Source organism: Bacillus rossius, chromosome 2 (genome assembly GCF_032445375.1).
Source record: "Bacillus rossius redtenbacheri isolate Brsri chromosome 2, Brsri_v3, whole genome shotgun sequence".
Lineage (NCBI taxonomy): Eukaryota > Metazoa > Arthropoda > Insecta > Phasmatodea > Bacillidae > Bacillus > Bacillus rossius.
Window position 1 is genome coordinate 56,610,641 of NC_086331.1, and position 23,267 is coordinate 56,633,907.

General features: G+C 34.1%; 1 protein-coding gene across 1 annotated transcript in view; it reads left to right on the forward strand.

Annotated features, from left to right (window-relative positions):
* LOC134529303 (odorant receptor coreceptor) overlaps positions 1-23,267 on the forward strand; it is a 234,963-nt gene that overhangs the window by 165,677 nt on the left and 46,019 nt on the right. The window contains exon 5 of the mRNA XM_063363212.1: positions 1,466-1,655. Coding sequence (XP_063219282.1) covers positions 1,466-1,655 — 190 coding nt within the window. The remainder of the gene's footprint in view (positions 1-1,465; positions 1,656-23,267) is intronic.

Genomic DNA, 23,267 nt, shown 5'->3' on the forward strand with positions numbered 1-23,267 from the left:
AAAGTTTAACTCAGAGGAGTACACCAGACTAACAAAATAAAAATCACACTATAGTAGAGCAAATAAAATTTCCACACAAAAAAATTTAAAATCATAATAAAAATTTAAAATATATCGTGTCGAATTTACTAATTAATGGCACAGATGGCAGACACAAAATGGCGTAAAAACCAAATAGTGGATCTAAAATGGCCGTCGGGTCAAAGTCAAAGTCAAAGGTCTAGGTTAAAGTTCAACAGTTTATTCTCAAATGTTAAGTTCAAGATCAAAGATCAAGTTTCTTGTTCAAAGTTCAAGGTCAAATGTAAAGTTCAAAGGTCAAGTTCAAATTCAAGGTCACTTGTCACATTTTAAAATAATAATTAAATAATTGTTTTATGAATTTTAATAATTTTCCCATTAAAATGGTATAATAATTACTTTATTTTCAAAATATTGGAAAAATTTTAATATGACTTAAATTTTTTATATTTGTTTTTATAATTTTTTTATTAAAATAGGATATTATTTACGGATTTTCAAGATGGCGGCCATAATGAAAAATGCAATATTATAGAATGGGGCTTTAGATTGCAGAAAGTTCTAGAATTTAAGAAGGTGGAATGTTCTAGAAACCAAGATTTCAGAAAACTCAATGGCAGATCCAATATGGCCACCAATGTGAAGGTAAAGGTCAAAGGTAATGGTCAAAGTCAATTCAAGATGGCAACTGTGACATCACAATCCAAGATGTAGGTAGTAAACAAATGTGTAATAAGGACATCATTCAAGATGGCCGCCATTATGTCACAATCCAAGATTGTGGACATCGGTTTAGGCTCTGGACCCAGGACCCAGCCGCAGATATATTATTATATACTACTTACCAACTACAGCAGCATTTATTTATCACAAATTAAACAAAAACATGTGTTAAAATTCAGACAAATTGTATCTAGTCCTCTGTGTAAATGCTTATGGCTTTGCTATAACCATCCATGTATAAAGTTGCTTTGCTTCTGGGTTGTAACTGCATCGAAGGCGAAGATTTAAACAAATTAAGCAGAACATGGAAAATTACTATTCATAAATCCTCAGAACCTAATTCTGCATCTAACATAAGACAGATCGCCTCTGACTGGCCAAAAAGCCCAGCCAACCAACATAGAAGATGCTACTGATTGGCCAGCAGCCACAGACAATCACAGAAACCCAGCTCCGATTGGCCAAACCAACTGACCAACCCGAAGAAATAAAGGCTCTGATTGGCCCACAACTGCAGCCAATTGAAAAGCACCCCTCTCTCAAGCGAGAGTATTTAAAGGCGGGAGTATTTAAACGAAACGTCACTGGTGAAATATTCGCCTTTGATGTGGCTACAACCCAGAAGTTACGCAACTTCAGACAATGGCCGCGAAAGCCTGCTAACTCTGTTATCTTTGTACAAGTGTTCGTGTCGCCTGCAACTCAGCCCAAACACTTGCAGACACCCTGGACACGAACATCCGCGGAATCTACAACAGCGCCTCCGAGTACTCGGGTTTCCGGCAGGGGGGCGGCGCGCTGTCCACGGTGCAGGGCTCCTCCGTGGGGCCGAACGGCTTGACCAAGAAGCAGGAGGTGCTCATCCGCTCGGCCATCAAGTACTGGGTGGAGCGCCACAAGCAGGTGGTCCGGTGAGCTTGCCGTTTCCCGAACCTAACCTAACTAAGGCCGGTATTCCAAGACACAAAAATAAGGGTTTAGGTGTTGAATATGCTACATCTGTACTCTAACCACTTTCCTAGTGCACGATAGTACACGGCCAGTCTTTTATTTTAAGGGAACGGATTTTGATGTCTTATCCATTTTCGATATATTGCCCCAATTCCGTAATGCGTAGAGCTCACTTTTTCATTGATTTCGTCCAGATGGTGAACTAGCGTCTGACACCATTAACTCGAATATATTATAATTTTTGTGATAATCGGGGGACGTTCCAAGCGTGTTGGTGAGCCAAATGAAACCTTATGATGATGAAACTTTCCTGGAATACATTTTGTACACTTTAATGGTCTTTACAAGATATAATTGCAACTTAAAAATTACTTGAGAAAATTAGAAAGGTGGTTCTATTTTTGTGCGATGGTACTGGTATCTCTAGTATTTTTGCCGTAACAGTTATATCAGTGGTTGTGAAACTTCCGCTAGCAAGGGTTGAAACCAGTTTATAGCCTCGCGGAGCCAACCGTTAATTAAAACACGTTCTGTAATATGGCTCACGAGTTAGGTTACGGTTGTATCCCCCCAAAAAAAACCTTTGCTTATTCGCTACCTTACCCAAACATCTTGGAATACCGCCCTACGTTTATTTGTAGGAGGGGTCCAGGATAGGAAGGGACCTATCAGACTTTACGCCTAGTCACGCTAGGGATTGGCCATATTGGGAGAGGGTCACATGCATCGTGTGCTTTCTCCCGGGATTGGCCAGCCACGTCAGAAATTGAATCCATGACTAACTCCTCTTTCATGAAAATACTTAAAACTATGTACATTTGGGCCCAAATAAAACCTGCATAGACACAAGGAATACCCTAGGCGCATCCATGTGGGATGCAAGGGCATGCATTAATTTCGTAGGAGAGTACAAGAGACAGAGGATGGTTTGGATGAAGAGTTGGTCAGAGTATAAAATATGTCTGCCATGCGAGGGGTTGGTAACTTGGATTTTTTTATTTTGGCCAGGGACGTATGCGCCTCTGGTGGCAAGGGAGTATACCGACCACTCATTCCATTGTCAGACAGCACCTAAAAATCCTAGGAAAAAGAAGATCAATATCTTTTAAACCAGGCACTACATAAATTAATCGTACAATGTTTGCAATGCACTTAGCCGAAACGTATGCGCACAGTGCTTAAGATTAAGTTCAATACAATAAATTAAATTTATATTTTGTATTTCGTTTTTATTTATTTTTTGTTCTGTTTTAAAAAAGATTTTTTTTTGTTTTACTAAGGTTATTACTTAATAATTAGGGCATAAGTACTAATTAATGCTACTATAATTACTAATAGGATAATACTATTCAGAGTTAAGGAAACTGTCGGTATATATGAGTCACAAGCGAATGGAGAAACAAGAATTTGTATTATACATATACAGGTTTTTATTGGGCAATTAAAAATCCTATGCCTTTCAGAAACACAACCGGCACTGGAAGAGAGGCCTGCCAGGCGGGCTGTGACCTTCACCATAGGGCACACAGTGAGCTATACGGGGCAGTTCATACACCTGCGTTCTTCAGACTATTTTGAATTTGCAAATTAGTTATTCAAACGTGATATCTTTTTTATTTTTTATTTTTGTTAACATCTTACGGAGAGTATTTACTCACCGGTTCGCAATGGCGGAGCTGGGGCCTGCTCGCGGTGTGATTGGCTAGGAGAACGGCCAACCACAGCGCGCCTACGGAGGTCTCGGTTGAAGAATACCAATCGGCATGTTATATTTACTGGATCATGTCTCCCAAGAAAAGAAATAAGTGGATTACTTCTTATTTCACATTTATAATAACATTTCTGAGCAGTTCTGACCTAATAATCCTTCACAGCCGCATCTGCTGCGATACGAATACTCTTTTTCTGTATTATCTTCACCTTAATAAATGCGTAACGACTACTGTTTCACACACTGGCGCTGCGTACGTTATTATAGATTATATTAGGTTATTATAAATTATAATATCGTTTTTAAAAAAGCTACCTAATAGTTTACTCATGGCGAGGTAATGCATCATGGGTCTAGTAAAATCTGCTTTTCATTTCGCGTCTATCTGATCGTGCCATAGAAGTTTACTGTTCATGTGTACGCCTAGCTATTTAACAACATTTTTGTGGGGAATTTGTTCATTCAAGGGTGTTAGTCGTGGCCTATCATCGAGGGGCGAAAGATGTTAACCCGTCGACACCCTCAGTGCAACAAATTTTCATAATTTAAAAGGGTTTACACTTATTTACAACCGAAATCGCTATCTGTGTTAATTAATACAGTAAAAGTAGTGATTATTGAAAATCACAGACTTTCAAGGCCATTGTCTTGATTTTCTTGGCTACAACTCAGAAGCCAAGCAACTCCACAGGTGCTTTTATTGTAGCGGTATTGCAGTTGATATCTTCAACAAATGGTTATGTTTAAAGACCCTGTGATATAACGTTATAATTCATATAAATTATATTTATAATAAGTTTTAATATTTAATATTCTGTAACCTATACGATTGCACCACCGTTAATTTGACATGTATCTATTTAACCCCGTTGCTTAGCATGTATTGCTTTAGTTCAGTTATTTTGATTGGCAACGTCAATAAGTTTAATATTATATAAAAACGTATGACCGATTCCCGAGTGGCAAGATGTCTATACAATCTAGGCTGATGGTATAATGTAAGCTTATATCAATAAGTGATATTTTTTCTAGCTATAGAGAATAAATGAATTATTGGACTATTTAACTCATAAACGATTGCCGACATCCGTAGCGAGGTATTCTGTATTCGAATCCCGGGTAAAACATACATGTAAATTTTTATATACGAGACTTGGCAGTAGCACACACATAACACGCTTTTATATTTCAATCTTGTTAGCAGTCACAAGAATTGTTAGTTTTCTTTTTCACCTTCCAATTTAAGTTTCTGTTGTAGACAAATCATATGTTACATATAATTTATAACACATTTATGTCGGTGTTTTGTATTCCTTTAGCTGTAAGTATTTAAAATGAATAAATTTAGGTAAATATATGTATAATAAAGCCAATGAAATTGACAAAATAAGGAAAAATGTCTCTAAATTCTGAATTCACATTCTACAGAACCCAAATCTGATTCCCAGTCCGTAACACTGATTTAGGTTTTTCATGAATTACAAAATCACTTGATGCAAATTCTTGGATGGTTCCTTAAAATATTTCATGTCTGATTACATCCCATACTTCCCTCATTCCTAACAGAAGTATCCGTATATAGTGTCCTCGAAACAGACTAGAATTAAGAAAAATTAAAAGATTTAGTCATAATTAATGTTTGAGACTAATGTTTCTTAAATATTTCAAAATAATTTTAACGTTCTTTTATTTGTTCTCACGCAATTAATTTCTTCAGTAGAAAAATATTTAGTGAAAAGAACGTTACAAGTGTGTAGGTATGTAAAATTTTATCACATACAATTAAATCTAATATTATATGTTTTGAATAGCTTAAAGTCCACGGCTTCCCTTGCGAAATTTCCGAGTATTTCTAAAATCTTACAATTTAAAGAAAAGTAGGTGATTAATTCCAAACATTTTTACTAAATAAACAGACACTATAATTTGTCAGGTGCATAAAATATTAATTTCATAAAAAGAGTTTAAGTATGACATTTTTAAAGTAGGTATGAGTTGGCCTTTTTAATTTTTAGTATATATCCAGTATCTGATTTCAAAACTTCAGTTTTAGAGTGTTCGAGTATATTTTTACTTTGATGAAATCACAATTAAATACTTTTCATTTCTCGAGATAGACAAATAAAAAATAATTGTTAAACATGTATGTATATTTTATTTTAACTATGTATATGCCATAGTTAACGCAAACACTTTCGTTTACTGTGGTTAAAGCTATTCTTAGAATAATTAAATAATTTCACCGTATTACAAATACATCCCATTATTAAATTATATTTGATACAATCGCATCTTTATTTGAAATAAAGGGTACGATATCAAATTTTACCCAACGTATTAGATTATTCTTAGTTTGCTTAGTATTACTTTAAAAAAAACCCAACTTTTTTACCCATCTCTTGTTTTCCCACACGAATGCCAATATAAATATTCAGATCTAAATTAATATGGCAATATCCGTTAACCACATAACCACACAAAAAGCAAACTCACCCTGTGTTTACCGCAGATTGAATTCCAAAATAATTATGATAAACTTATATTAGATTTAAGTTTATCTTGCCAATACTGAATTAATTGATTTCGTAACTTATAACTTTTTAAATAAAATTAATTCCTGTTAAAAATAATAGGTGATATTTCGGAGAACGTGGAATAAGAGAAGGTAGCTGAAGGTATGTTTATTTTTTATTTCCATATCTTAAATTATGTTTGATGTAATGAGAAGATACAATTTTTTATGTTTAAAATACATTTACAATATTTTACTTTATAGAAAGAAGAACTTCAGCAAATTGTAAAAAAGAGTTGGTAAATATATAAATCATACCACATAAGTTACATCTTGCTTGATTAGCTTCAAAAATACGACTTTAATAGTAAAATATAATTAACTGCCTTTTCGCCCCATTTGCGGTCGAATATGTAAAAATGGTAAAGGTGAAAACATGACATTGAATCATAATTTTGTACTTATTCTTGATCAGTTTTTAACCTTCTTCCTAATTTGCATTGTTAAATGCTTTATTACCATAAAAATTAACGTGCCCCGTTTCACTGATTTTAGGTGGAATATCGAAAAAATGTAAAAGTACACTCTGCGTTATTAATTATTTACGTTATTGATTCTAAGATTCTTACATCCAGCTTTATTTTCTATGAAATATGAATTTTTTATGACAAAACATAACTTACTCCCATTTCACAACCTTAAATACGAAATGCGGAAAACTTAAAAAAATATAAATTGTAAATTTGTTCAATCTTAATTTCTAATTATAAGATCTAGCAGATTCTGAAATATGCATTTTATTCTTTAACCTCAACTAATCCCGTTACATCTTAGGGGCGGAATCTTGCAAATAAGTTTAATAATAATAAAATATTTTATCTATTTAACCATTAAATTACAATTTACTTTATTAGTTTTGAGGTATTTTTTAATAAAAGAAGACTTCCCGCTTTAACCACTATCAAAAGCCAAATTTTAATAAACGCAAAAAAAATCAATACGTAACTCTATATGCAAGTTGTTCTTAGTTTATATATTCTTTTTCTAAATGAATTTAAGGTGTTGCTTTTTTTTTAAAAAAACAAACCTAACCCTGTTACCAACCTGAGGGTTTGAATTTTTCAAACTGGTAAAATTTTGGTTTGTAATTTTTTCGTATGTTTATTAATGGTATACAAAATAATTCATTATGCTTAATTAATTTCAGGAATATAATTATTTATCTTAAAATCATACTAACCCGTTTTCACCACTTAGGGGTTGCATTTCGTAAAATTGTTTAATTATTGTAGGTGATTTCATATGATTATTATTGGTCCCTTGTATCTTTTGCTTGGCTTGGTTATCTTAGGACCGAAAATTAATTAACTTCAAACCATATTTACCCCCTTTTCACCCCTTAGGGGCTGAATTTCACAAAATGTTAAAATTGTTGTAATTTTATTATTCTTATTATTGGCACCAAAAATAATTAATTATGGTTAATTTTTTTGGAAAATTATTTATTATTATTATTATTATTATTATTAACACCATAATTTTCTTGTGAACCCATTAGGGGTTGCATTTAGCAAAATATATAATTTGTTATTGGTAGTTTTCGTATTTGTATTATTGGTAACCTATATAATTGATTATGCTAGATTAATTTTGGAAATATAATTATTATTCTTAAAAGCATACTTACCCCTTTGTCACCCCTTATGGGTTTAATTCTAAAAATTTAAAAATTTTGTTTGGTAGTTTTTGTATGTTTATTATTGATAGCCAATATCATTTACTACCCTTAATAATATTCGGAGATATTATTAATCCTACAAAAATACCTATCCCTTTTTCATCCCTTACTTTTGAAGTATGCATAATATAAAAATTGTGGTTAGTATTTTCATATGTTTATTATTGGTAACAATATCATAAGTTACGCTCAATTTAATTCAGAGACATAATTATTAATCATTAAAACATACTTACCCCGTTATCACCCCCTAAGGTGTTGAATTTCATAAATTATAAAAGTTGTGGTTGGTATAAATCGTATATTTATTATTGAAATTTTTTTCTACCATTAATTACATTCGGATGTATAATTTATTAACCCTAAAATATACCTTCCCCCTTTTCAACCCTAAGGGGTTGAATTTCGCAAAATATAAAGCTTTAAGTTGGTAGTTTTCGTATGTTTATTATTGGTACCCAATATAATTTATTACGCTTAATTATATTGGGAGATATATTTAGTAAACTAAATAACATACCTGTTCCTTTTTCACTCCTTACGGGTTGAATTTCGAAAAATAAATTATTGTGGTTGTTTGTATTCGTATATTTATTATTGGTACCTAATATGTTTTATTACGCTTAATTAATTTCGGAAATATTATTATTCATCTTTAAATCATACTTACCCTTTTTCCCAATTAGATATTGCTTTTAGATTTTTTTGGATGGTTTTGTATGTTTAATATTGGTACCAAATATGTTTTCTTTAGCTTGATTAGTTTCAGAGATATAATTAACTGTCATGAAACTACATTTACCTCTTTTTCTTCTCTTAATGGTGGAATACTCTAATTAGCTTAGGTTTTAAGTAAGCCAAAGCCCTTTCAAAATAAAAAGGTTGATCAAAATCCGTCAAGTAGTTTTCAATTGATGCTCTAGCAAACATCTAAAGAGAAAAAAATAGACAAAAATGTAAAAAACCGTATTTTTTAATCCTCAATAATGTAAATAGCCATTTACAACATTTATGTTTCTTCATTTCATCCACTGTACAGAATTTTTGCCTTGAACAGTTTTATTATTAGAATATAAAAATATGTTGCAAGAAACAAATGAAACAAATCCATAACCAATTAAAAACATGTAAATAGCAGTGATGGGTTGAATTCTCTTATTATGGAATGATGGAATCTTGAATTCTATTCTTTAAAGAGTGGCTTGAATCCCATTGCATATCTAAAGAGTTATGACTTCAGTACTATATGAACAAAGACACAGAAAATTTAATTTGGAAGCAACACAATATTTTTTTTTAAATAAAAAGGCATTTTAACATGTTTAGAATATATACATTTCTTTTTGGGTCAGAATCTATAAATTTTCCCTGAAGTACTAAACACTCGTTCCTAAAGCATTTCATCTGGTGTCTGGTAAAAAAGAAATTTGTTAGCTTCTACAGAGATAATTTTTATAGTCGTTGTCAACCATACAGGTGCTAGTGTTTGTATTCCTGAATTTCCCTTCTTTAATTTTTTTTTTTAATATTTACTCTCGAATATTACATTTTTCGGACACTAAACCTTTTATAGTATTTGAGGATTTAAGGATTTCACTTTCCCATCCATAGTACAAACTTACTTTTCACATTCCAGCCCTGGTATGATGGCAGAGACCAGCGTGAAGGAAAAGTGATTCACCTGAAGTTGACTTTTTCAAGTGTCCTTCAAGAAAATGAGTTAAGAAGGTTGCTGGACATGAGTGAACTAGAGCTTAACGCCTTGTCTAATTCAAGGTCATGAGAGACGGATGTGGGTTGGAACGATGGGTTGAAACAGTGACGGAATGCACCCAGGAAAAAAAAAGTGAGCAAGTCTTATAGTACTCGCCAGAGACGTATATACTTATAACCTCGGTAACGAGCAAATTCATGTTTTTTTATGTTGCAAATCTATACTAATATTATAAAGCTGAAGAGTTTGTTTGTTTGTTTGTTTGTTTGAACGCGCTAATCTCAGGAACCACTGGTCCGATTTGAAAAATTCTTTCAGTGTTGGATAGTAAATTTATCGAGGAAGGCTAAATTATATTATCAATAAAATTAGGGATCCTTACTAAAAGTCTAATAAGGTAACTAAGGTGTAAAAAAAAAGACCCGAAAAAATCCTTACACGGCGTCCGCTGCGAAACCTATTGATTATAGAACAAAACAATGTACTACCACTTTGCAGAACATATAATTGTCTTCAAAAAATATCGCGTAACCATATGTCTAACTATTGTAGTTATCTCACAATTAGTGTTTTCTTTTATTTTTTTAAATAATTAAAATGCCGTCGCTTCAAAAATTCTTTATTGTGTACCATGGTATTAATCCTTATCAAAATAAATTACTGAATATTCAAGACGAATTCAATACCTTTCTAGAACTTTTTTAATTATTCAATTCGCACGTTTCATTCAAAAGATATCGCGATATTTAAAATGTAAGTATTAGTGTTGTAGCCAAATAAGTATTAAGTATTGCACGCGCATGTATGATGTGGTGGGCGGTCATGAGGGGCGAGGGGGCGGTAGCCTCTGCGATATATATAATATGATTATATTATATATATATAAATTTTATTAGTTTTCATTTTCTGACAGGCAGAATTGTTCACATGGTGTTGATTTGTTTTTTGATACGTAATGTGTGCTAGATAAGTGATGATAATGGGTCAGGAAGATAATACATATGGGACAAAGAGGAGTCGTGGAATTGGCTGGAGTAAGAGTGTAAAACCCTGCTTTAGATCTCAATTTTGGTTTTTAGTTTGGTTGATTGAAAAATTTGTGGTGTTGACTCATTGGTACGAACAAAATGATATGGTGAATTGCGATATAACCGAAATAACACCAAAAAGCAAGTTAATACACCAAGTGGACCGTTCAACCGATCGCCAAGGGTAAACAGAAAATCATATGTCATAGACATACGAACAGTATATTGCGTGTCATTTTGCCTATGGCCACCACACTGTCATATGGCGCTACCCATTTGGCTTTAACTCGCGGACAATACAGAATGTATCAAAATTAATGTTACAACGCTTGAGGGTAGAAAGCTCTTATTATTTGCAACCATTTTTGCCAGTAAACATGTTGCCAGAAACGCGTAGTTAAGCCCCTGTAGCCCCAGAAAGAGTCAGCGTAGGCAACCAGTTGTAGGGTGTTATGTTGTGGATGTGCGGGCGTTCGAGTAGAGAAATAACCTTTTGATCGTGGCACAGATTTTAATTTCACTCTGAAATCAATGACAGCTTCGGCTTTGTTTCACAACATTGAAATTGCTGCATACGTTTTAACAACGTGACAGCCTAAAGCAACGGCTCAAAAACACGCCCACCTTGAGCGACACAGAGGTGGCAACGGCGAATCATGTTTTCACGGATACGCTGGAGCATGTGTGGAGTCGACATTATGATTTCGAACTCTTCAATGATTCGCTGTGTAAGCTCTTCTACCGTTTCTACTGGCGTAGCGTAGATAAGCCATTTTACGTAACCCCACAGAAAGAAATCTAACGGGGTTAGGTCCGGTGACCTTGGCGGTCATGCGACAGGGCCCGCTCGTCCAATCCATCGGTTTGTAAATGTTTGGTTTAAATACTCTCTCACTTGCAAGGAAAAATGAGGTGGTGCCCTGTCATGTTGGTACCACATCACACGTCGGACATGCAATGGAACCTCTTCAAGAAGGCCTGGTAGTTCGTTCTGAAGGAAGTGGAGGTATCCGGCGCCAGTAAGTCGTGGTGGAATAAAAAAAGCCCGATGAGTACGCCGTCAACAATACCGGCCCACACATTAACTGAAAAACTTTCCTGGCGAGCTGTAACACACGTTGCATGCAGATTTACATCATTACAAACATGACTGTTGTGCGAATTGAGAATAGCGTCTTGAGTGAACTTGGCTTCATCGCTGAATAAAACCGCTAACTCGGGGTTCCTCAATACTCTTAGAATGTACCAACGAGAAAAGGTCATGCGAAGAGGATAGTCCGCCGGACCCATATGTTGCACTTTTTGAAGGTGGTACGGATACAAGAGTTGCTCATGAAGAACTCGCCAAACAGCCATTTTGTCAGCGTCCACATCGGAACCTTCTGCCCTTGTGCTTGTATCCGGACTCTCCTCAAATCTCTGAAGTACATCTTCTTCAAAACTGGGAGTACGAACCCTGCGTGGGGCACCAGCATTTGGTCTTGTGACGGCACATGTACCAGTATCACGCATTCGCTGAGTAAGTCTTGCAAACATGGTGTGAGCTGGAATCCTACGACCCGGATATCGTTCTTCGTACAGACGACGGGCGGCTCTTCCATTTTGTCTAGCTTCCCCGTAAACAAGCAGCATGTCCGTGTACTCACTAAATATGTACTTTATTGAGCTCCACTAAAACGTCGCCCTTTTCAGAACCACAGCGAAAGAAATGACACCACGAGTTTGCTTGTACGACAGAACAGTCAACAACAGACCACCAGTGATATCAGAACACACTGCGACACTGCGATGTCACGCTGCGCAGTGCTATGGCACGGCACGAACGGAAGAAAAGAGGTGAGGGCGCCACCAACGGAAGTAAAAAGTGGCGGGGGTCAGCATTCGACATCGTACAGTCCTCTCGAGCGCTGCCCGGCGTCGTAAACACGTAATTCACCACAGCATCGTCTGTCTCGCACAAAGCCCAACGGGTTGCCTACGCTGACTCTTTCTGGGGCTACAGGGGCTTAACTACGCGTTTCCGGCAACATGTTTACTGGCAAAAATGGTTGCAAATAATAAGAGCTTTCTACCCTCAAGCGTTGTAACATGAATTTTGATACATCCTGTATATCACCCTGCGTTCAGCCCGGGCGACGCCGGGGATTGCAGCTAGTAACTTTATAATACGAAACATGTACAATAAATTTATTGTAGATTTTTTAAAAATAATGCCGAGAGTAATAAAAACACGAAAATTGTGTTTTAAAATACATTTCGTAACGCGAAATACACTAAATTCCGCACCCGCTGCAAAAATTCCATGCCAGAGCAGCTACGTTGACTATAGAATCATTCGATTTGCAGAGCAAAAGGTTAAGCTTTATAATGAATCGTCACCGATAAAAGCGTAAAAGTCTTTAAAGATATTTAACCCCGGCTTTGGACCAGAATTTCAACAAAGAATTTTATTATATATATTTTTAATATTTTAAAAATAGACTAAACAATTAATCCTAAAAAGTTTCCTTTTAGCTTTGTGAACTATGTTTCGCGTCATACGCCACTGGTGACAGCACCATGGTTACATATTTCCGTTTCACGAGACTTCTTTTTTATCCACGAAATTACTCCCACCAAATGCGATAATACAGAGAGCTAAGATGTTACACATAAGAAAACACCGTCTCACGGAAACATCCGCCAAGTTGCAATAAATAAATTTTTAACTTGACCAGGATCCGTACCTAGGTCCCCTTGGTGAAAAGCGAGTGGTCTGGACATTTTTTAAAAGCCTTAAATAATGATTTTTTTATTTTATATTTTTACTGAAATGTGTGACTGGTTGGCAATTAATTTTAACAAACTATCAACCTTATTGATTTTTATTGACAGTTTTTAAATATCAGTGAGTAGTATATAATAGTATTTCCGGGCGCAGGCGCCAGGCGCTGGAGCCGGGAGCCTAACCGCCATCTTGGATCGTGACATCATAGCGGCCATCTTGGATTGTGACGTCATGGCGGCCATCTTGGATAACTGTGACCTTGACCTTTGATCTGGACCTTGACCTTTGACCATGACCTTGGCCTTTGAACTTCAAAATTTGCCAAAATTGGTCAAAATTTGCCAAAATTTGCCAAAATTTGCCCAAAATTCGCCAAAAAAAATTCCTCCAAAAATCTCAAAATTTTGAAAAATTCAAAACTTAAGATTTTGAAAAACCTCAAAATACTTTTGCCTTAGAAAGAACACAAATTTCTAAAAGAGGCTTAAGCATCCATGTCTACAGCCTCCAATAAGATGCTGATGTCATCTAGGATTATGACGTCACCGTTGCAATTTCTGTTACGCCCGCCATCTTGAAAATCTTTATTTATTATCCGATTTTAATGAAAAATTTTAAAAAATAAAATTCAATTAATATAATTTTAATTTTAAATATTTAAAAAGACACCGTTGAAATATCGCTACGGCCACCATCTTGGATTGTCGCATGTTTCGTTATGTCAACCATCTTGGTTGAGTATGTTGTCATCATTACGTTTTTCGTTACACCCACCATATTGGATTCTATAAATGTTGCAATTATCGTTACGGCTGCAATCTTGAAAATCCGTAATTTTAATGCTAGAAATTAAGAAAACATTCGAAAAAATATTTGAAAAATTGTCTACTTCAAATGTTTAGTTACTTAAACAATTTGGTCCTCGGTACGATTCCCGGTGAGAGTAAACCAGTGATTTATTAATATACTTAAAAAATTCTCAATAAAATGTAATAAAAACATATTACATCACGCCCGCATTTTGAATTATGTCATAACTGTATCTACTATCGTTACGAACGCCATTTTGAAAATCTTTATTTTTTATCTGATTTAAATGAAAAAAATATTAAAATTTCACCAACAAAATTACTTATTAATATACTGATTGATTATATCGATTCCCGTTCTTGGTTCTAAACCGATAAGAGCAAAAATAAAAACCGACAGATCCTTTCTGCACAGAAGCCACCTGCAGACTGAACTGCCACCACCAATACCAAGATATATATCGTCAGTTGGTATGATGTCATTTCCGCCATCTTGTCTTCGACCGCTGGAGGTCACCATCTTGTTTTCGTCTGCTAGAGTGTGCTGATGCCATGTTAGTGTAATTTTCTGTTCACCATACCTTTGACCTAGACTGTTGGCATTGAGCTTTGAACATGACCTTGACCTTGAACTTTGACATTGAACTTTTACCTTGACCTTGAACTTTTACTTTGACCTTGAACTTTTACCTTAACCTTGAACTGTGACCTTGAAATTTGATCTTGACCTCAAAATTTGACCTTGACCTTGAAATTTGACCTTGAGCTTGAACTTCGACCTTGACCTAGAAATTTTACCTTGACCTTCAAATTTGACTTTGACCTTGACGACCTTCATGTATCCGACATTTTGTGTTCAGTACACACTACCAGGATCTACCACCTGCTAGAGAACATTGCCACCATCTTGTTTTCGTCTGCTGGAGGACACCATCTTGTGTGTATACTTGTCTTATATCATGCTAATTTTATTCTAACCCACTTGAGTGAGTTATAATTAATTATAACTGAGGTGCCCACCATCTTGAAATTTGGCCACCATCTTGAAATTATGTAATTATTTAGCTATAGATTCGGTAAAATATCCAAAATTCATAAAAAAATTCACTCATTAAAGTAATGATTGATTGGATACTTGGTTCGATCCCTGGGCGATATAATATTAATTTAATATAACATCAATTTAGCATAATAGTGACCGTTTCGAGAAATAAAACACCGCAATTTCTTTTAAAAAACGTAATATGTATTACTTAATTTCTATTCTACTATAGGATCACCCTGCGAAGATTAGCAATCTTATAAAGATTTAGGTCTACATAGGCGTGAAATGACTAATTCTTAGCTCCAATCAGTTTATACTACACAGAGACCAGCCAGAACCTTTACTGACATAGTCCTCCTCTTCTTGACAGAATTTCTGGACACAATGTTAAACAGTCTGCTCACGTCGTCAGAACTGTAAATTACAGCAGCCGATGTCTTGAATGCACACTTATTCACTTTGTCATCGAACAGATATGACTTTATATATATAGAGTACTTCCACATGTTATATTTTAAAGAAACGTTTGTTCATACATCATCAGTAAGCTGATTTATAATATTCTGCCTGATACCGCCAAGAAAAATAGAAATTTATTTGGCTCCAAATTCTGAATAAGCTCCAAATGCTCCAACAGTTCCAAAGCTCCAACAGCTATAAAGCACCAACAGCTCCAAAGCTCCAAAGCTTCAAAGCTCCAACAGCTCCAATGCTCCAAATGCTACAAATGCTCCAACAGGTCCAATCGCTCCAAAGCTCAAAGCTCCAATAGTCATTGGCTCCATCAGTCTATGACTCCAAAAGTCGTTGGGCTCCAAAGCTACAATTGCTACAAGAGCTCTTAAGTTCTAATGGTTCCAAGTACTCCAATTCCTCGAACTGCTCCATCTGCACCATCTACATTTGACTCCAACTGATATCAAATACTTTTTTTTGATCGAACATGTTATCATTACTTGCATGACTTTATTAGTCTACATTTAGTCTGTCATTAGTGACGATTTTTACAACTTTAAGTTTTAAGTATTATTTGGAAATCAGATTTCGAGAAATGATAGAATCTATTGTGAAAAAAAATCTTACTTTTTCTTCAACTTTATACTCATACATTTAAATTAAGACATTGTTGTATGTAGTCGGCTTCCCTCAGTTGTTTGAGTATGAAGGATATTTCTTTGATGCTCGAATAGTTTCCTGCACAAAGCGAACCATGTAGAAGTCTTAGACTGCCAACCAATAAGTTAGGATCTTCCCATGAGGTATATTCAATCTCTTCTGCTAAATTTTTCTTCCTTGCATGTTTATAATAAATATTATAAACATATTGTTACTGTCACCATCTTGGATTATATAAACGTTGCATGTTTCGTTATACCCGCCATCTTGGATGAGTACGATGTCATCGTTAAACTTTATGTTACGACCACCAAATTGGATCATATTTATGTTGCATGTTTCGTTATGGCCGCCATCTTGAAAATCTGTAATTAGTTAGCTAGAAATTCTGAAAAAATTCCAAAAAATATTTTAAAATTTGGCTACTTCAAATGTTTAGTTATTTAAACATTTTCAGTCCTCGGTTCGATTTACGACGAGAGTAAACCAGTAATTTATTAATATATTTAAAAAATTCTCAATAAAAAGTAATAAAAACATCTTACACCACACGCGACATTCTGAATTATGTCACCACTGTATCAATTATCGTTACGTATGCTATCTTGAAAATCTATATTTATTATCATATTTAATGAAAAAAAGTTCAAAATTCACCAAAAAATTAACTTATTTGAATACTGATTGATAAGATCGATCCCCGTCCTTGGTTAGAAATCGGTAAGAGCAAAAAAACAATAGATCCTTCCTCCATGGAAGCTACCTAGACTGACCTCACACCACCAATACCTAGGTATATATATCGTCATTTAGTATGACATCATGTCCGCCACCTTGTCTTCGTCCGCTGGTGGCCGCCATCTTGTTTTCGTCTGCTAGAGTGTGCTGGCGACATGTTAGTATAATTTTCTGTTCTCCATACCTTTGACCTCGACTGTTGGCATTGAATATTCTTTGACCTCGAACTTTGACCTTAACCTTGAAATTTTACCTTGACCTGGAAATTTGACCTTTACCTTGAATTTGGACCTTGATCTTGAAATTTGACTTTGACTTTGCCGACAATCATGGATCCAACATTTTATTTTTAGTACATGGTACCAGGAGCTACCACCTGTTAGAGGGCATTGCCACCATCTTGTTTTCGCCTGCTGGAGGACACAATCTTGTGTGTATACCCGTCTTATAGAGTACATTACCATCATGCTAGTTTTATTCTAACATGCTAGAGTGCAGTAATCATTAGTATTACTGAGGTGCCCGACATCTTGAAATTTGGGCATCATATTGAAATCATGTAATTATTTAGCTAGAGATTCGGGAAGAATTCCAAAAGTCACCAAAAAAATCACTTATTAATTTACATATTGAATCGATGGATTCCTGTCCTCGGTTCGATTCTTGACCAGTGACAGGGGTAACTAAATATTAAATAAATTTTATATTTTGGTTTCCATTACCTTACATGCAGTTTATCAATCATTCACTCTACGAAAATCAACTCAAGTCAATATACGTCAATTTTCGACGAATTAAATACGTTGCCGATAAGCCTAACGTAAAAATCTAGTTTTTCGATACTTATAATAACCTCTAATCCGTTCATGTACAAAGCCATCCATACATATAGACCAAGCATCTTCAAAACCGCGAGACCGCGTCATAAACAATGTCAGACGTATAGACCAGTTATTTCCGAACCTCACGACCTTCTTCGATGTCAGCTAATTATATTCAATTACCAGCGTAATATGTTTTTACGCTTACAAGAGGAGCAAGAATACCATCAAAAAGACAGCACCATCAACAAAAAGGCAGCACATTTGGAAGCACAAACAAAAATGCAGCATATTTTGGAAGCACAATCAAAAGGCAGCACATTTGAAAGCACAATAAAAAAAATGCAGCACATCTGGAAGCACCATCAACAAAAAGGAAGCACATTTTTGAAGCACCATCAACAAAAAGGCAGCACATTTTGGAAGCACCATCATCAAAAAGGAAGCACATTTTGGAAGCACAATCAAATAGGCAGCACATTTCGGAAGCATAATCAACAAAAAGGAAGCACATTTTGGACGCATCGTAAATCAAAAGGAAGCACCTTCTACAAAACGAAAGCTCATTTAACGAAAAGGAGGTACATTCTCAAGTAAATTCAACTCGCCAGGATGCGATAGCCATTGTTAAGTTAGGATATAATGTCTCCATTAGTCTTTGAATCCATCAGTTTTTAGTTCCATAAGTCATTGGTTCCAATAGTCATTGGCTCCAATTAGTCTATGAATCCTCCAGTTTTTAGTTCCATAATTCATTGGCTCCAATAGTCATTGGCTCCATCAGTCTTTGACTCCAACAGCTCCAACCTCACAGTGGTGACTTAATTGGTCGGTTCGCAGATGCACGACCTGTGCAGATCACCGACCGCTTCCCCTTCACTGCTTTGAACTCCCTCCACGAGACCTACTGCCAAGTATGGGCCCGCCCCCATTGTCCTTATTGGCTAGCTCCCCCGGGACCCTGGGGGTGACAGGCCCGAGCGTCCACGCGCTGCGCTGGAGCGCTCAGGCGAGCTGGGTATCAGGCGCTCATAACTTTGCGAGAGGTGAGCGCAGCTTTCTGTGGCACTACCAGCATGTTGATATAGTTTAAATAAAAATATATCAACGTCACTGATCGTTCATGTTTATCAATATTTTGTGACATTTTGTTAGTAACAGAGCTTTTGAAGTTTAATTTTTACTAAATGGCCTTAGGTACACATTTTTTCAGTTGTCTTTTTCTGTTTAATAGATATCTAAATTGGATGAAAAATTTAAATTGTTTGGAGTCAGTATCAAAGCATTAAAAATACATACATTACTTTAAATCTTGTCAAGACATTGTAAATATATTTTATTTTCTATTAGTTACAATATTTACTATCTAACTTTTAAAAAATGGCATGGTGTATAATAGTCTCGATATTCAATTCGCATTTTTGTACCAAATGTTAGTGTTCTTGCAGTTTTAAATTCTATATTTGCTTACGTGCTTGCCTTTTTTCCTGGAAATACGTTTTGTAGGTACACTGCGCCGTAATTATTGTTTAAAACTAACCAGTTATTATGCTAATAGTTTATAAAGTTATATATATGAACTTAAAAAATTGCCTTATAGTTTAATTTCGTCATAAGTTATTAGAGAGCAGTTAAGATTTTTTATATTTTGTAACTCACGTAAATAATTAATTATTCTACTTGTACTTACTCATTTTAATAATGAATACAATCAAACATTATATCCAAATATAAGTGTATATATATCTTGTATCACCAAAAAATCCTTTTATATGACAATTTTGCTTTTACTTTGAATGACCTACATAAATGTTAGGATACTGGTCTGTGGTTTAACAATCCGCTGAGGAAAGTTCTTCTAAGGTTTGAAAAAATATATAAAATAAGAAAAAAGTTTTAATATTTTTATAAAATTTTCTCAAAATTATCAGGTTCGAATTTTATATTACTATGCTATGTATCATTTCACCGTAACACACATTATTGCTTAAAGATTTAGATCTATGGTTAAGTTTTAAATGTTTTCTCTCTTTGCTTAACTATTAAGAAATGATAAAGTTAACAGTCTAAATGTCTCAAAACACAAATGTAGCCGTATACACAACACTCGTCAGAACTGAAATTATTGAGCTGCTGTAGTGGTCACAGCAACTATATTTGTGTTAAAATATATATTTTCAAACTAAAAGAATTACCGTCGCGAATAATTAATTTAAAAAGGAGAAACTTAAGGCAGGTTGTTTATTTTAATTAAATATTTTACTCAAGTGACTATATGCGTCTTTTTATGGAATGAGTTTCACTTTAAGGTAAATTTAAAAAGAAATACCGCCTATTGTAGCCGTATCCATGGCAAATTTTATATAGTTTCTCGTTTCATGGTCCATAGACACCAAATCGATTGTCAACTCATACTTTAGTATATATACATATATATAGTACAAAATTATAGTTCCTCCCTCGTAGACACAACATTGAATACGTACGAATTATGTATCAATCTTATAATAATTAATTAAATACTTTTATTTGAAACAGTTTTTTATGCGACGAGCCATTATTGCAGGAGTTAGAATTTTTTTAAAATAATTCTGGTGTGCATATAAAAACACTCATAATTTCGTACCATGTACAATATCGAATCCTTTTTTTATAACCTTAAATTTCTGTAAATAACATGTTTTATTTAAAAAATATACGACCAACTATTACTGCCAGGGTTGGAATAAACAAGTGTCGGAGGACGAAAAAATTAAAGCTCCCTTCCTACGCACAACATCGAATCCGTACGAATTTTTTTATTAATCTTACAATGTTTACCCAAACCTTTTCACTGAAACTAATTTCGATTAGGTATATGAACCGTTGCTGCAAGGTGTTGAAAAAAGAGAGGTTAAATTACAACTAAAATCGTAAAGGTTCACAATCAAATCCGTTCAAATTGTGAGTTAATTTTATAATTCTTATTCAAAACTTCATCTAAAAATATTTTTGATAATACGAGCCATTGTTGCAGGGTGCTGAAAAAATAAAGGGGCGAATTAAAAATTTTAGTCGTATTTATTTTTGACTGTTACCTAAAATCTTTGTCAAAAGAAAATTTTCATACGACCACGTATTTGTGCGAATGATAAGAAAAAACTGTTTGAAGGTTTAAACCAATTGCAAAACTACCAGTAGGCATAATAAATAATAAATTCGTTTATACATTCAATGCTGGATGCATTCAGTTGAGAAAAAGAACATTTAATATATTTTCACTGCTTGCAGTATGAGAAAATGTTTAATCAATATTTTTTTTTAAATAATGGTGAACATATAATTCATATAGTAGGTACATAAATATTTGTAATTGTTCCAGGAATTGGTAAAAGTTTCCAGAACATTTCCAAAATTAAATGTACTCACGCCTGTAGGTGGTGCCGAAAGGATTTTTTTTTTTTCATTTTGTCATGTTTTTATAATAATGTTGAAGTGTTAGCCTCGTTACAATAACTAAAATATGTCATTGCCAAATAAAGCAAAGTGACGCGGTATTAAAAATCGAACCAGTCATACCGATTAATGTTTTCCATGGTTTCTATAAATTACTTTAGGTATAAAAAGAGGTAGATTTTACTTGCAAGCCATGGCCAATACCTTCTGCAATATACCTGATTAGTATTAATGTGTTTTTCTGTCTCTAACGATCTCATGTTGACTAAACATTACCCACCCTGGTAAAAAAAAAAAAAAGTTGTACTATTTACAAGATGTGTATATAGAATTTGAAGTTCAAAAATATTGGTTTGTAATAAATGCATCATAAATGTTCGTTAAACTTCAATCGTTATGCTACTTTATTTTTCTCAGATAAATCGTATATAAAAAAAGTGTTTTGTCAAGAAGTTCAAAAAGTGTGGATAACAGGTCGGATAGACCAGTTAATTAAAAACAAATTCGTGTAAGGAATGGTTACGATGGTTTTGATTTTGGCAATTTTGTGCTTTGTAAATAACAGTAAAGAATATATAAGTATAATAAAACGCTCAACAAAAATTTGTTATGATTGCGGTAGAAGGGTATACTGTAAAAGTAAACCATGTAATTTTTTAATATAAATGTTTCAATTCTCAAATTTACCTTACTACAGATAAACAAGAATTTTGTTTGACAACTTAATGAAATGTTGACTATAATTATTGTACCAAATGTTAGTTTTCTTGCGGTTCTAAATTCTATATTTGCTTACGTGCTTGATTTTTTCCTGGAAATAGGCTAAGTTTTGTAGGTACACTGACACTATTTGCGCCGTAACTATTGCTGAAAACTAACCAGTAATTGGTAAAAAGAAAACGAATATATAACAAACTAAACAAACATCGTTAAAATAATTTGTATTTAAAATAAATTATACTTTCATCACATAAAAAACTTCGTATTTTCAACAATCCAGTTTTTAAATTGAAGAAAATATATGTAAACGAATAAATTAAAAAAAAACACACAAAATAGGTTTTATTGATTACTATTTAAAATTCCTTTTTCCTAGCATATTATTTGCCTTTAGACTCATTAAATTATTTTATGCTTTCAATTTTTTTTGTTTACATTTAAATACTGAGGCCGAACATTCTGATATAGCTTAAGTCATTGTTACACATAAGTATTTTTATCTGTAGTTACATTGCGCAGCCTTAGGGATAAGAAAAGAAAAATATTAAAATAATACCTACCTGTCAGATCAATATTATCGGAGTGGCTCGATCAGAAAAACAGGTAAATCTGTATTGTAGGGATTAGCGCCAAAAAAATCGTACAAATATGAAATAACTTTCATTATATGCTCTTTTACGTCCTCTTTTCAAAACTGCCTGCGGAGATTAAAAATTCCAATTACTTTTGGAGTTATCGCCGTTCTTATTTTGCAATACAAGCCCTATGTAATCATTCAACAGACGCCATTTTATATTTTGCCGTGTGTGCGTGATTGCCTAAATAACAGAAATTTTCCATTAGGTAAGGTTAGTTACATGATAAATACTTCAAAATAAACGGAAATTAAAAATAATATCAATTAATTTTACTTGTATAGTTTTAAGTATTTATAATGTAACTGACCTGACCTAACAAAACGGGACAAAGGTATATTAGGTCAGGTCAGCTACAGTATAAATACTTTGAAACTGAACGGACATTAAAAATAATAAAAATTAATTTTAATGGTTGTTTAGTTTTAAAGTATTTATAATGTAGCTGACCTGACCTAACAAACCGGGAAAAAGGATGAACAGTAGGAACTCACGTAATTTTCTTTTTACGTGATGTAGTCGTTCAACTACGTCGCGAAAAAAATAAATAATAATACTTGTAAACAAGCAACAATGGTGAACGCGGGAAGCCTACGATTCACTCATCCTTCTGGACATACCCGAATACTCACGTTGGCAAGCCTTCTTTCAACAGACGAGAGGCAAACGCCCGATCGTGCATCTTCGGTTTTTTTTTTTGTTTATTGTAAATAAATATGCAACTCATGAAAACTAATGTTCAATTAGGTTGTTAGCTACATTATAAATACTTCAAAACATTGT